General features: G+C 38.0%; 2 protein-coding genes and 1 non-coding gene across 4 annotated transcripts; all 3 read right to left on the bottom strand.

The window, feature by feature from the left end:
- Positions 1-221: 221 nt before the first annotated feature.
- Positions 222-7885, bottom strand: snx12 (sorting nexin 12). Of its 2 annotated transcripts, XM_058627908.1 has the most exons (5): positions 7509-7885; positions 5381-5476; positions 5025-5149; positions 4348-4438; positions 222-3808 (listed from the first exon to the last, which is right to left on the bottom strand). In XM_058627908.1, the coding sequence occupies exons 1-5, from the start codon at positions 7671-7673 to the stop codon at positions 3803-3805; spliced, it is 483 nt and encodes a 160-aa protein (XP_058483891.1). In that variant the 5' UTR covers positions 7674-7885; the 3' UTR covers positions 222-3802. The 2 variants fall into 2 exon arrangements, with proteins under 2 accessions (XP_058483891.1, XP_058483890.1); XM_058627907.1 differs by lacking the exon at positions 222-3808 and having other exon boundaries at positions 4336-4438.
- A 101-nt stretch (positions 7886-7986) lies between these two features.
- On the bottom strand, positions 7987-13989 carry LOC131458010 (cytokine receptor common subunit gamma-like). Its single transcript, XM_058626592.1, has 8 exons — positions 13844-13989; positions 12912-13002; positions 12076-12248; positions 11812-11945; positions 11517-11682; positions 10469-10574; positions 10072-10132; positions 7987-9346 (listed from the first exon to the last, which is right to left on the bottom strand). Exons 1-8 carry the CDS (start codon positions 13905-13907, stop codon positions 9074-9076), a joined length of 1068 nt encoding a protein of 355 aa, XP_058482575.1. The 5' UTR covers positions 13908-13989; the 3' UTR covers positions 7987-9073.
- On the bottom strand, positions 9744-9872 carry LOC131459044 (U6atac minor spliceosomal RNA). The gene has a single exon (XR_009240192.1). It is a non-coding gene; the product is annotated as a U6atac minor spliceosomal RNA (small nuclear RNA).
- Positions 13990-15384: the final 1395 nt, after the last annotated feature.

Raw genomic sequence — 15384 nt, 5'->3', positions numbered from 1 at the left:
ATGAAAACATGACCTAATAAATTGAAGGCAGGGAAATCTGCTCAACAGGTGGTTGTGCTTAATGCTGATCATTTATGTTTGATATCAAAAATGGTTATTATTTTTACTTCACCCAAAAAAAGACATGTTTTTTTTTTTTACTAATTTCCAGCGATTAATGTGTTATTTGATCATCAGACAGTGGAATTGACAAAAAAGAAAGGGAAACAAACACCGCAGCATCATAATGATTTTAAGTTTATTCCTCATTTAACCAAGTGGAAAGAAAAAAAGGGGGGGAAAACTGCCCTTTAATTCTTTTGAGCACTATTGAGTATTTGGTGAATAGTCTTTAAAATGTACTGCACTTTGTTTGTCTGTATTTCTGTTTAATATGGTGCTTGGCAAAGCAATTTTTATTTAAATCAATCCTTTTTTATTTTTCAACAAAGCTTTTTAGACATTTCTCTCTACACCAGTAGTTTTCTGGGTCCTTTACCAACCAGACCACATGTTAATAATCTGTGATTTGACTGCTATAAACAAACATATATATTTTTTTTAGTGTAATATTTATGCCCTCAGCTTCATGTCTTTGTAAAATGAGGTCACCTGCCAGTCTACAGCCAGACGTCCGGCTCCCATGACTCTCTGATCCGTGTCACTGTGACGCACCAACGGTCACTGAGCCGAGTTTCACTCATCTGGCTTCTGAAGCGAAAAGAGACATGTAGACATGACGCAGCAGGCAGCGGGGGAATTTAATTGGAGGAAAGAAGTGACAAGGACCTTCCCCTGTCACCGACAGCAGAGCTGCCATGGCAACATGTATTAATACACTTCACAATAATTTGGATGAAAAGCACAAACCAGCTGGAAAAGAAGCACAGAATAATCCTTAGTGCGTATCGATCAGTGAACCAAGACGCTGATTTCAATGAAATATTGTTCATATAATGAACCCGTTTTGTCACAGTGCTTAGATATGTTTATTTTACCTAAACGTTAACATTCCCAAATAAGCTGATTTGACAGTACAACCAAAAATATGTAGGCAGGGGGATGGAGCCAAGACAGTGGATTTAAAACAAGTCATTTAAAAAAAACAAAAAAACAATGGACTCTAAGAGCAGTTCAGTGCAGAACATCAAAATCTCAGGTGAAAATAAACCGACTGGAATGACACATCACCGTCTTGTTTCTCATGATGCTACATGTTGCTCGACTTTGGGAGGTTTGAATTAAACTCAGGCGTCTACTTGCAAAAGAAAACAGGAATCAAAGCAGGAAATTAAACATTTTTTCTTAAAAAAAACAATCACCTTAAAAAAAACGCTATGAGAAAATGACAAAAGGATATACTATATATGGACTGTGTTCTCTTTTTCATTACGTAAATGAATCAAAAAAATAATGTACACACAGTTTTAATATGTGGAATGGCTGAACAAGGACACATCATCACACATTGTTATACTTTTGGAGCTCTTAATTTTGTCCAGGAGCAAGAGTTGTGTTTTTCCTACTGAGCAGTTCTGACATTTCCACCAGCTTTATTAATGACGTGACGTAGAAATAAAAGTACTCGGGAGGGGGCAGGTGCAGCAGTCTGTCTTTGCAATAAACGGAGAAAGAGAGAAAAAGACAGGAAATGAGAGGAAATAACATTAAAGTCACACATCTTTGCAAATAACAGTGACGCTCAATGATATTATGGCACAATAGTGTAACAAAAATACAAAATATGATGAATGACACTATATTTGACATTTTCCAAGTGTTTTAAAAGTGTACGTAGAAAAATCTAATGAGGCATTAAAGGTCCAGTATGTAACTCTATTGGCAGAGGAGTAAATTACAAATTAGTATGTTTGCATATAATCACTTTAAACCTAAAAACTGAAGCTTAGGACACAAACTTGTAGCTCAGAAATACTTCCTTCCTTCTCAAGGGCAGTGCCAAGCACCAAGTTGCAGGCATCAACAAACATAGCGACCGTTGAAGGGGTTTATTATTAATTCCGTATGTCTGCAACTTTGGACAACTTGCTTTACTAGATAGCTTCTCAAATTAAACCACATTGCGACTGTGAGTGAAGTGCCAAGTCTCTGGCAGTTAGCTTTCCGGCTGCCCGGATAAACCAGTAATCTCTGGCAGCATGTTTTACAGCCGTTTCACTGCAACTTTAGGTTGCTTCTTTGTCGTTTTCCTGACTGATTGGACTATTGACTCTATACTGCCCCCACAATTTTCAGTGGTATTGCGCTGTTTCGTCCGGCATCGTGAGCTCCCCTGCTTGGCGCACAATGGACAAAATCAACGCAAAATATGGACGAAAGGCTACATTCTTCTCCATCTTTGGTGTGTAGTATAAAAAGATTCACACGTTCTCATTTATGGTATGGCAATAACAGAATAAATATTAGGTTTTACTTTCTCTCTGATGCTGAACTGAGGTGAAGACATTAAAACCCAGCATGCATTGCAGAGATTAAACACATTCGCAATGGTGGAAAAATCTGTTCAAAGCTGATTACACTTTTTTTCTCTTCCATCAGTTGGGAAATGGGGTGTGATTGTTACACACTAGACCTTTAAAAGGAAATGACCCGAGAACGAATGGTATGTTGACCTTAAAGCCTACAATCTTACAAAGAGCAGTGGAGAGTTATAATCTTCTCTATCAGAACTTTGCTTTGTGTGTTGTATTTAGACACAGTTGTTTTAAATGAGTTGCCATAACATCTCTAGTATAAGGTAAACACAGTACTATACACAGGTCTACATGCAGTACATTATGCCATAGTGTCAGAAGAGAAGCATCTGCAGAGCATCACATCAACAAAAAGCAACATGCACTGATGTTCACATCTAACATGATATCTATAATTTTTTTTGCTAGATACTTTTCTCCTGAACAGGGAAGCAAAATGGGGAATGTCGGTTAAGGTTATAGCCAATGTTCTCACTTTCACTTATATTTAACCTATATAATGTTTCAATGTCCGTTACTGTCATTGTCATTGTCACTCAAACTCTACCTGTTTCCGACATGTGAAAATTTACCAAAAAGGTTCAGTATGTGTGTGTAAGTAAAACTTCTTATGTACTATATACCTGGGTATAAGTAAAACTTCTTATGTACGTAATTTGTCAGATCTGGCAACTTACATGAACCGTGGCTTCGGGCTATATTTTTGAATTGGAACTACAGTGACAGTTTTAAACACTAAAGGTCACTGTTGTACATATTTTTTCCAGATATCACCTTTAAAAGAACGTTAATGAACGGCTGAATCAACAGACTGGAAAGCAGGATTAGTGATTCGTTTTTTTTGAGCAAGACAGACACACATATATAGCACAAAGAAGGTGTGCAACTTTGCCATGCATTCTGATTAGTGCTGCTTATAACGAGTGTATTTGAATTAGTCTGAAAAGAAACATTAAACAATAGTTCACATCACTCACCAACACTAATGCTGGCTTTTAGTGCACTGAGAAATATCTGTGAGCCAGTTTAAACGGCCGATTTACACCATCAACAATTTTTAAAATGAGAGATGGCACTTATTTTTTGCAACAGTTCCTTTACGCAAAACTGGCTTGCAGAATGTTCTTCCCTTTGCAACAAACAGATGACTCACTCCTTCTCATTTTCCAATTTTCTTTGGGCAAAATGTCAGTCACATAATTACATGTTAAAATGACAAATTGGAGAGTGTCGAATCAACGGTTTGTGAACTATCGCCATTGGTCGTCACAGTGCCCATGCGATCAGAGCTAGTAGAAGCAGTATAGAACAAGGCAAACTTACTTCATTCATACCTAAAAAGAAAGCAAAAGAGAACAAAACAGGATCAGAATTCACATTTGACACAAACATTTCGACATTATTCTAATTTGTTCACATTATATTACAATGATGAATATTTGAAAGACCAAATGTGTCGTACATTGTTTTCATTCCTAAAAATTGTGATGAAGAGCCAAATCCTCATATTCATATTCATATATATATGTATATATGTATATATATATATATATATACACGGAGAGGGCGCTTTTTTTATTGTACATTATAAAAATCAATGCACAAGGGATGGAGGAGTCACAGAGTTTTCTGAAACATTATGAACATGTCCTGATGTATAGCAGAAGATCATACTGTAAAACTCCAAGATAAAGTGAATGGGACTTTCCAATCATATACAGAGAAAGGATAGGCAGATTAGGCTTGAGAGAGAGAGAGAGAGAGAGAGAAGATGTTGTGGGAGAAAAGAGAAAGGCAAGTCAGTTTATTCTACAACCCAGAGTTTTAACCCCCCCACATATCCCATATCCCTCGATAAACCCTAGTGCCGTACTTTTCCGGGAATGTAGTTACGGTCAATGCTCTCTTCCTGCAGAAACATGTGAAGACAGCGCTCATTCTGGGCCAAGGGGTGACCTGCAATTCTACAGAAACACAAACACACACACTTTACTACCTGTTCATTTGAGGTTTGTGGAACAACACACGTGTAGTCCTTCAGATTAACATGTGAATGAAACAGAAAAATGTCTGACCCTGGATTACAGAAAACACAGATGAACACAACCTCCATAACTTATCCAAGTGGTTTCTGTTCATCAAGCTAGTAAAATATCACAATTCTGCTCATATATTCAAATAGTCTCAATTCCAGTGCATGAGAACTAGCAGGAACAGCTAACGAGATGCTTTCAAAGGTACATTTCATCACATCTGTAAAAGCTACAGTGTGTTGAGATTAGAACTAGGTGTACCTTTAAGATTGCATTCAAGAAAACTTGTCAATGTCATCACTTCATCACAAACACATGCAGACCAATAACTAAATGCTTGCTGCCGCCACCTCGTGTTAATAGAAAAACCACAAATTAGTCTTTGGCGTAGAACAATTTGTTTTTGTAACTGCAACCACTGATAAAACTGTTAAATACATTAGGAACGGTCACAGTAATGGATACTGAATACTCATCCCCATCCCTTGTCGATATATATATCGCGGACGCCACTTACCTGTTGATGAACTGCTCCAGTCCCGATCGTCGCTCCTCAATGAAGGACTCCTCAAAAAGGCCTTCCCCTCCTAGAAATGGCAACTGCCTCTTCAGTGCTTTGCCCGGCAGAGGTGGTACTACAATCTGAAGGTGTCAGAGGTCAACATGAAAATGGAAAACATGAAAAAAACATCTACTCAAAGATGAAAGTCACAACAAAAACTTCTAATTTGAAGAGATTAAATGTACGTCGTAACCCAAATACCAAACACAGATGGGATTATATTTTTCCACCTGTGATACTTACAATATGATTAATCACATTATTGTTCCCATCAGCCTGCTTCTACTAGTAGCTTTGCGATGATCACTCACCTTACTGTCTCTTTCCAGCTCATTCTTTAACCACTCAAAGTCACTGTATCTTCTTCGCACACAGGAATCCTTCAGTTTGAAAATGGGGAGGTTTGTCTACACGGAGAAGAAAACAAAGATTTATGGAATAACAACTACACAAGACAAAATCTCTTGCCACCTAAATTTAATAAACTCTTCAAATTCATCAAAAAAAGTGTGTACAAACTACATTAAATATTTGCACTTTTTCATATTTTCCTCATAGAGGGATGCTCTATGAGTCATCTTATGGATTTATTGTCAGAAGCGCCCAGGCAATCTAAAGATAGCCCTAAATAAAACTAACAACGTTGTTTGTCATGTTTTTCACCATGTTTGTCAGTCTGACTTTGAACAACATAAGTCAAAAATAAAAGACTGTTTTGGATTTAATTTTCTCTAGATGTAGGTCATGACGCAAGGGGAAATGTTTTTATGTTGATGGTGATCTGCATCTAGAATCAACATTTTTTTTGAACAACTGCTAAGCGACATAGGGGAGTGTACTGACACTGCAGAAGATTTGTGCTCTCTGCGTGCATCATAAGTTTATTAGAAATGCATGTTTCAAGAGAAACTCATGCAGAAATATATGCAGTATAAGTAGCAAGACAAATTATGAGTGAGTCTGACAGTAATCAGTCTAATTAGGAGATTAATCATAATATCTGTCAGTTATTCTGTGGTGATCTGTGGTGTGTAGACAGCGAGTGGGATGTAATAAAGCAATACTCCCCTCCGGACTCCAGAAAATGATGGTTCCTATTAGCTACGGTGATGTGGCTAGTATTGGGTTTGTGTAATTTTTCATATGCATCACTACCTTCAACATCGTGTAAAATCCCCTAACTGCGTCTACGAATTTGCATTTTTTTTGGGGGGGGGGAGAGACTGTAACTGGATAATGTGAAAGTGGACAACTGCAGACACACAGAAAATGACAGTGTGTAGTCAGGACAATCCTGCTTAGTTGCAATTATGCAATCATGTCAGTAACAGCTTCTGTAAAATGTCTTGGAAGTCTGCTGTGTCAGTGATTTTATCAATCTCTCACTTTTACAAGCTTATCCAGTTCACTAAAAGAGGAAGTTAAACTCATTGCTCCTTTTATAATAACTCGTACTACCATTCTCCTTTTTCTCAATAGTATGAAAAATAGTAAATTCAAATGCTTAATCCCATTCCTAAAACAGCTATGTTCACATTCTACATTAGCTATATTGCTCTGAATTCCAAAATATGGAAATGTCTGCCTTATATTGACTTTATCAATATAACATTACACTACTTATCTCAGAAAATGCTGTTCATTGTTGTGCTTTTTATTCATCCATTTATTTTTTTTAGCTTTTTAGGGTTTGCAAGGAATTTCCGGCTGTCAGTATTTGTTATTTAGTTAATCTGGATGCAACATGCTACTAGTTTGTTAAGAAACGTTTCAAATTGGTGGTTAATGACAGGAAAACTCACAGAAGGTTAAACTGAATTTCCTTTTATGTTGGGGTGTAAGTTTATAGTCATTCTTGAAGCTCATGACATGAAAAAATAGGTTTTTTTTTTTAAGATTTTGGTTTTGCAATTTAAAATACAACATTCATAATGCTTTGGGTGTAACATTATTTATTTATTTAGGACAATTAGTAACAGTAATTCACTAGTTTCCTCTGTATCAATACGCCTACAGCATAGATACGAAACAGATGCAGTAGGGACAGACTGTCCTGTCTATTTAGAAATCTAAAATGTTGTTTTTGACGCATATCTTTACAACTACCGCGTTTGGTTTCATCAAAATGTTCACATCGTCCAATGACTAGCTCGTGACACGTTCAGGAAACTTCCACACCAGCCCTCTTGCTAACGCAACATCAAAAATCCACACGGTAGGCCGCTGAGAATCCCCGGTCGTCGAGTTTTACTCGCACCCAACCGGGAGCCACCTTCAGCAGCCCAGCGTCAGCGTTACATCGAGCCCCGTGTGTTGACATCAGAGCGGCGTCTAAACATGCTAACACTGCTACCAACAACAGTGTAATTACCACTTAGCTTAGCGAAAATGGCTATTGCAGCAACACAGCTCGTTGAGCTAGCGGTGGCAAACACCTACCCTCATGCGAACTTGGTATGTTGTGTAGCGGGTCCGTCCGACTCCAACGATCTGTGGGTCAAAAACGTCTATTTCCAAAAAATTGCTGGGGGGACCGTACGCATCCGTCAGGTCCTGGGGCTTGGAATTCAACCGGCGAGTGTCGGCCACCGTGGAGTCTGTCATTTTGTCGAGTTGTGATCTCGGGACTACCAACTGCGAATTAGCGTCAAACCAGCTGAATGCACGGCGAAATCCTAAATCTCATCTGTAAAAGACATCAATCGATTGTGGGAGCCGATCGGTTCAGCTAAGGAAGTAGCTGACTCGTATCCGTGTTTTCTTGCGGGGGCCAGCCGCCCTGCGCCCTACCCTTCTGGAATCTGAAAAAATACGTTGACTCAGTTTTGTGCGGGACCGACCGGGACACTCTGAGCGCCCCCTACCTGACAGAGCAATAACTTGACCGGGCAGTCTGAACTAAAATCAGTCGTTGCAGTTGTTTTTCCAGATATTTATTGTGACATAAAAATACAGATGACAATACATGAAGTAAATATTTAAAGAGTAGGTTTACATGTACAATAAAATAATCAAAACAATTTATATATAAAAAAGGACATTAAAATATTTTAACAGGCTGTGACAATATGCACTATAAACAATGTAGTTGGGATGTAACTGAGGTGAATTCAACATGTGAATATGACAAACATGTTGCATAATAAGGCATTATTGAGCGGTCAGAAGACCTCTTATCTTTACTATATATGGTAACAATTTAGCTACTAATTTATCATTCAGTAAGCCACAATGTCTGCCGTTATATGCTGTAACTGTACCCAAAGTAAGTCCAACATATCTGGATGTTATCCAACTCTGCATTAAAACTCAAAAACCACTCAGTTTAATATCATGAAGAATGAGTACACGTTGTACACATTACCAAATAAGTAACACCATGTGAGATCAAATCATTTTAAAAGTCAGTCTTCAATTTTCTGTAAAGGTCAAATCATATTTCCGGTGCAGTACAGAAACCAAGTCTTTATTTGGATACACTACTGTACATTTTGAGTTAATCTCTGATATGGTAAAATATATAAAAATAAGCGTATGCATATATCATTAGCAAAAATACACCAATATGTCCATGATTGCTTGTAAAGCTACAGAAGGCAGGATCAAGACAAAAGTGTTGAATTTCATCCTTGCGTTGTTGTTAAAATGTTAACTTTATGGATCACAGCTTTGCCATGTTTGAAAACCGAAGTTCACAGTCATCACATGATTTATTGTCCATTTTCCTCTAATTGGGAACATATTTTACAAAATTGGCACAATGTGCTACTCAAGTCCTAAAACTAGTGAGGAAAACTCCTCAGGCAAATGTTTACTGTTGTTGCAAATCAAGTGGGAAATGGATTTATTTTCCAATAAAACTGAAACCCTTCTGCAAGCAGCGTAGCCACCTCCTTTTGGCTATTCAATATATTTTTAGTTCCTGATTGACTTCGCTGAGGAAAGACTCTGTCCATTATTTTACATACGGTCTATGGACAGACCAATCCTGACAGAAAAGCCTCCTAAACAGAATCCTGCTGCTGCTCCTCCTGAGGTGGGACAAAAACTGAGCTGGAGGACGAGCAGGAAGAAGACCCATCCTCTGAGTTGCTCAGGGGGGTGGAGACAGAGCAGTCGGTTTGGTCGGTGGTGACGGAGAAGGTGGAGCTATCGGAGCTATCAGAGCTCTCGTTGTCGGACTGGGAGACATGGCAGTACTCACGAACAGGACAGGCATGCTCGTTGTAGTTTGTCTTGAAATTCCCTTTCAGGCCTTTGGAGAATTGAAGCCAATCCTTTAAGAAAAGTGAATAAAACACACTGTCACACATTTTCTTGAATCAGAATTATAGCTGTTTTAATTCCAGTGGCTGAGAAAATGTTAATGTACTGTAATGCATTATCTCACACAATTGTGAGATACTAATAATCGTGGAACTTTACTGTTTCAGAGCCCTACACCATGATTATACAGTCACCAGCTGCTTTATTAGAATATAATTAGTTATTTCTGCACACACAACAATTAGTGGTAGTGGTAGGTTTGTCCTCTGCATTTAATCCGTTCTTTTTACACACATAAGCTGGGCGCAGGAGCGGTGGTCAGTACTTGATAGCGCCCAGGGAGCAATGGATGACTGGATGCCTTGCTCATGGGTACACCAGCCTTTGGGAACTTCCTGGGATTTAATCAGTGACCTTGCGGTTAGGAGCCTAATGCCCCAAAGTAGGTGGCAATGCCTTCACCGTAGTATACGTGTTGAAGGCCTCTTCCATCCATTCCATTGTCACCTTCTAACCTTCTCTCCTTTCATACAACACACAGTAGAACAGTATTTCTGACTTTCCATTAAGTACCACCAGAGGAAGCTCGTACCACAGTTTGAGAACCATGGGCCTAGACTGAATTACTATATCCAATCAACTTCTGAATTTGTCAATGTGACATTTCATACAGATTTCACTTCATTCAATGGCTGCTGCAGTTTTTGTCCTGGATGAGCTGCTGGATGCTACTAACCTCGATGTCATAAAGGGCCAGGGATGGCTTGGGAACCACAGAGATTGAGATGAATCGGACCCTGTATGGGAGATAAGCACAGTCTGATATCAACGTCCTCTCATCTACATTACTTTTATTCCCTACAGCTCTTTTTTGTGCATAACTTGAATTGATTCAAACTCTTCATTTTATGTTTCAAACCAAGAAAAGAAAACACAGACTGGGTATAATGGGAATAAAAGTGTCACTTCCTTCCTCCCTTACCGGCATCAAACAATTAACAATAAAACTGCCATCTGTTCATAAGCAAGTTAAGTTAAATAAAAACCAAGTTTACCAGTTTACTTTACTGATACACTTTGCCGTCTACAACACTAAGTACCATCATTAATACATAATATATGAGCCGACTCACCTTTCATGGTGCAGCATCAGGACGACCACTAGGATGAAGATAAAAGCCCCTACTGTGTATAGCAGTGGCATCCACACAGGCAGTGGAGGATTTATTTGGTTTGTGACTGTGTGTGTGAGAGAGGGAGAGGATGTTAAATATACATGGTCAAATAACACTGTGCTTCCACACCTGATGGAAATGTCATACCTTGTACCATTTTTCAGCACGTTCGCAAAGGCAAATCTCAAAAAAAAACACTATAAATTGTCAACAAATGTCACGTGATCAGAAATACTGGTCAGGTAGAGTGGTATAAAGACAAATCCCTCGCAATTTCTACGCCCTGGAGCATCGGTAGGTTCAAGTATTCAAAGGATTCAAAAGCTTTATTGTCACATGCATGAAAATAACATGTTATCTCTGCAATGAAATTCTCCTTTCTCCATGCCACTACAGGATCACTACAGGAAAAAGAACTAAAATGCGAAAGAAATAACAAAACTACTACAAATAACAGTATTTACACTATGTATATACATCAGTATATAGTGCTTGCTGTGCATCTACCCTGCTGCACTGGAAATTACCCAAATTCTGGTGTGAAGCAGTCTATTTGTGGCAACTGTCATACAATTTATTTTCATTTTATTAAAAACAACTGTGCTGTTCCTACTGTGACAAGACAAAATGTATCTGCAGTAAAAAAAAAAGGTCAATTTGCCACATATGTAAGTACTGGGTTCTGTACACATCAAACTTTCTATTCTTATGCATACATGCAAACATATGGGAAGAATCGCTAAACAGTCAAATATCTCAGATGTCACAGTGAATTGGACATGTTCCTATAACATCACGTGTCATCTCCTCAAATGTAGAGAAGTCCTTAAAATTTAATTTAACAATGCACGCTGCCTTTTTCATAAAAATGTACAAAATGTTTTTATTTTTATAAAATGTCGATTCATTTGTGATTCCTTAAGTCTTCTAGATGATGATCCAGTTAGTGACACGAGTAAAACCATGTTGTGGGTGCTCACTGTTCAGTGTGTATAAGCAAAGTTACCCGTGCTGTTGTTGGATCCCCAGACTGCAGGCTCACTCCAGTCACTCCAGAATGAGGACTCTCCACAGATTGACGCTATTCTGCTTCGCACTTGCAGCTCATAGCGGGAGATGCTGGACGGCAGGTTGATGCAGTATTTCTGTCTCCCAGTACTGACTGCAGACACCTGAGGACCACGACATCAAGACGAAGAAGGGGGACGAGGAAGCGAAAGGGTGTGAGGGGAAGATGACCAAAAGCAGCATCGACAGCAAATAAATGAATTATTATAAATATGATCAGTTAATTTACCGACCGCCCACTTGTTGTTGTTGTTTCTGTAGCGAACCTCACTATCCACACAGTTTGTAGATGTCTGGTTCCAGTAAAACCACAGGTTGAAGTCAGATCCATTCTGGACAGTGAGGTTTGTGGGTGGAAATAACAAGACTGGAGAGGAAAAAGAGGAAAAAATATAATTTTGATAAATAGTAGAATGTACAACCTTGAGAACAGATTTATTATACAATTTTGAATTGTTCTTCACAATGTTGTCTTGCACCCCAGTGAACAGGCATACCTTTGTCTTTTAGGAAGTGATGCATTTGGAAAGGCTTGTTGCCATGTGCCAGTCTGGTAAAAAATGTAATAAACTTTTTGGATTTCAGCCCTTCATACGTCTGGTTACATCCAGTGATGGTGTTGTTCTGTGACACATAGGTGGTGCAGTTTTTGAGTTCCTTCTCATTGAACCTGTGTAGAAATCAACATTTAGTTATTCACAGACTCCAATCACATGTTTAGCAGCTCTAAATTACTTAAAGTGGTCTTAATGTGGTCATATGCAGCAAGGGACAGTGGAGAATTTTAATAAGCAGTTTGTACTTTCCTTTGAAAGGGCCTTACATGGCAGATATTTTGACATGTCATAGAGAATACCAGGGACAAGACAAAATATCTGCAGTGAAAAAGGTAAATTTGCCACATTTGGATATACTGTGTTCTTTATTTATCAAACTTGTAATTGCTATGCACAAATTTGTTTTTTGATTTTGCTTTCCAGCAAAAATGTTTGCATTAAGAAATATGTAATACAGCACATTTGTGAAATATCAAAAAATGATAAAAATGTGGGAAACTGCCTGAAATGTAAACTGAAGAATGGAGGAATCACAGATAAATGCAAATATCAACACACCATCAGTGTCAATAAGAAGTGAAAATGTGCAATGTTATCTTTTCATCTACGATCTACTTTCCACCAACTTGAAATACAACTTGGAGCTTTTTGGTCAAACTTGGAAGGATTTTTACTTTTAACTTTTACTCAAGTCCATAACGTTCCTTTCAGAAATGTGATAAATCCAGACGTCGTGAAAATGGAGTTTAATGGAATTTATTAAGGCTACTACGAACCCGCTGCTGAAGGTGTAGTTGACCTCTGGAGGGCCCTGCTTATTCCAGGAACAGGCAACATATTCGAAATGCACCACCAAACAGTCCACATCTGTCAGTGACACGAGATGGCAGGGAACAAGAGAATAGTTTCATGTAAGACAAACACACACACACACAGTTGAACATTCATGACTTGAGGGGACATTGCATTGACTTACATTCATTTTCTTGGAGACTTACCACAATTACTACTGGCCTAATCCTAACCCTGACCCTAACCTTACCCTAACCTCAACCTAACCTTAAAACATATCTTCACCTTAAAATGTATTCATTTATGTTGTGGGGACTTGATTTCTGTCCCCACAAGGAAGACAAGTCCCAATAATGTGACTGTGTAAACAGTTTTAGGTCCCCACAACTTTAGTAATACCTGGACACACACACACACACACACACACACACACACACACACACACACACACACAATGAGGAAATGGAGTAGAAATGACGCCATGGGGAATTTATGCTTCATCAAGGAAGTAAAGTTCTACCTTAAAATGATTAAACTCCATTCTCTTTTTGTGAAAAATGGTTATTGTTGACTTAAGTTAAGTTTAGGCCTTAAGTTATTAAGGCCTTTTTATATTTCAAGGCAGTTGTGCTCTTTCCTGTCTTCTACTCTTGGAAGTACATTTAGGAACATCAGTTTTTACTCCAGGTCTCATGAATATTTAATATTTTTAAAAACATGTATTTATGATGGAATATCAACTATTGTGAAAGTGATACTATTCTAGTGATAGTGAACTAGTGATATTAAGTAAACAGTATCCTCAAAACATAAATAACCATCCACAGAATCACAGGAAAGGACTAAACAAAGTTAGTGTTGATATAAGTTGCCTGTCATTTAAAACTTTAAATTTATTCTCTTCAGATTTTCTTACCTGGCGGTTCTTTGGCAAAAACATGTCCAATCAGACAGAGGAAAAGAAGCAGTCTAGTCGGCATCGTGGCACACAGAAACAGGATGCTGCTGACTGAATGCGCAGGTTGACTTCTACATCACAGTATCAGCACATCGAACATCTAATTTCTGCCTTTGCTGAGTTTCACTTGATGTACATGGGTTTTGTTTCCTGTCACAGGAAGCTGTGGGAGTATTAGGCTGTCGATCAAGGTGCTGTTCTGTATAAAGCCATATGTTGTGCATGGCTTATTGTGAAATAAGTGGATGAGACCAGAAACCATCTTTAATCAGTTACCATCCTCATTGAAAGTAGTCTTCAACAATTATATGGCAAGTGTCTTAATTTAAAAATAAAGGTGACATACTTATTGCGCATAATGTGCATCTGGTCTACTGAAGTTGTCCATAATATTTAAATTGATTACAATAATAAAAAAATATCGATTTTTGATGTGTGCATTACGTTTGTTTTTGTGTTCAGCTCCAAAGTTGAGTATAGTGGGTTTCATTTACTGTCACAGGAAACCGTTTCTCAAGTAAAGACTGAGACAACACACCTGCACCTAAAATAACCTGTTGTGTGTGTTAAATATAGACACAGACCAACAATGTGCCCTAGAGGTTCTATGTTTATCAGTATTAAAATGTATGCAGTGGCCAAACACACTATACCAAATTACATGCATTATATCAGAAGAAAATTTAGCTTTAAATAGGCCTTACAAAAATCTCAATACATTTGTCACTGATAAATTTACAGTCACCACATTCACCTTCCTAAACTCACCCAGCAACAAAAATCAAGCTATAGACCCAGCGCCAAAAAGAGCCAGACCAAATAATAGTTAAGTAGGAAGTAAAATTAAATTAAAAGAAAGAGAATATGCAGTAAGTAAGTCTCACCATAACTGAATATAAAAATGTAAAAGTGGCAACCAACTTACATGGTTTCCCAGCTACATATTTCTGTTCAGATCTCATTTGAGAACAACAAACAATGCTGTAGGCCTTTTTCACAGTGGGAATTTTGAAAGGTTTTATTGAAAACATTATTAATAGTGTTGTTTAGTTCATGCTCTTCACTGTTCACTGCCAAGGCATAAAGCAAGCAAGTGATCACAAATGATTTTCCTTCTGTGACCTGCCAAAATGCCATATAAAGCCAACCATAACCCTTGACTTAACCAAAGTTTAGGCTTTGGAATATCCCAAAACTACAGTTAAAGCAATTCATTGTATTTGAACACATTTGCTTCTCATATTGAAGAAAAAGTAGTTCTCATCTCCTGTCACATTTCACCGTGTTGTTTCACCTGAGGTAATAACGTGGATGTATTATCTTTTATTTTGAAATGCGGAAATATTAATTTTTAGGATGGGTGATGCGGGATACATTTAAACAACTCTGCATATATTTATCTTATTGGTGTAATGTTCATTCAGTTTATTGCTATTAATAATAATTCGAATTCTTTCTGTAATCCCTTTGCCCGACAGCCTAAATGGTGCGACTTTTAT

The sequence above is a fragment of the Solea solea genome, chromosome 4, assembly GCF_958295425.1.
Source record: "Solea solea chromosome 4, fSolSol10.1, whole genome shotgun sequence".
NCBI lineage: Eukaryota > Metazoa > Chordata > Actinopteri > Pleuronectiformes > Soleidae > Solea > Solea solea.
This window is presented reverse-complemented; position numbering and strand designations above follow the sequence as displayed.

Coding starts and splice junctions, on each gene's coding strand:
- snx12 (XM_058627907.1), bottom strand. CDS start 7,673: ATGACAGACTCCACGGTGGCCGACACTCGCCGGTTGAATTCCAAGCCC. Junction 5,477..7,508: donor CATACCAAGTTCGCATGAGG/GTAGGTGTTTGC, acceptor TTCTCCGTGTAG/ACAAACCTCCCCATTTTCAA. Junction 4,439..5,024: donor CTGGAGCAGTTCATCAACAG/GTAAGTGGCGTC, acceptor GTGTTTCTGTAG/AATTGCAGGTCACCCCTTGG.
- LOC131458010 (XM_058626592.1), bottom strand. CDS start 13,907: ATGCCGACTAGACTGCTTCTTTTCCTCTGTCTGATTGGACATGTTTTT. Junction 11,946..12,075: donor TCACTTCCTAAAAGACAAAG/GTATGCCTGTTC, acceptor TTTCCTCTCCAG/TCTTGTTATTTCCACCCACA. Junction 10,133..10,468: donor CTGATGCTGCACCATGAAAG/GTGAGTCGGCTC, acceptor TCTCCCATACAG/GGTCCGATTCATCTCAATCT.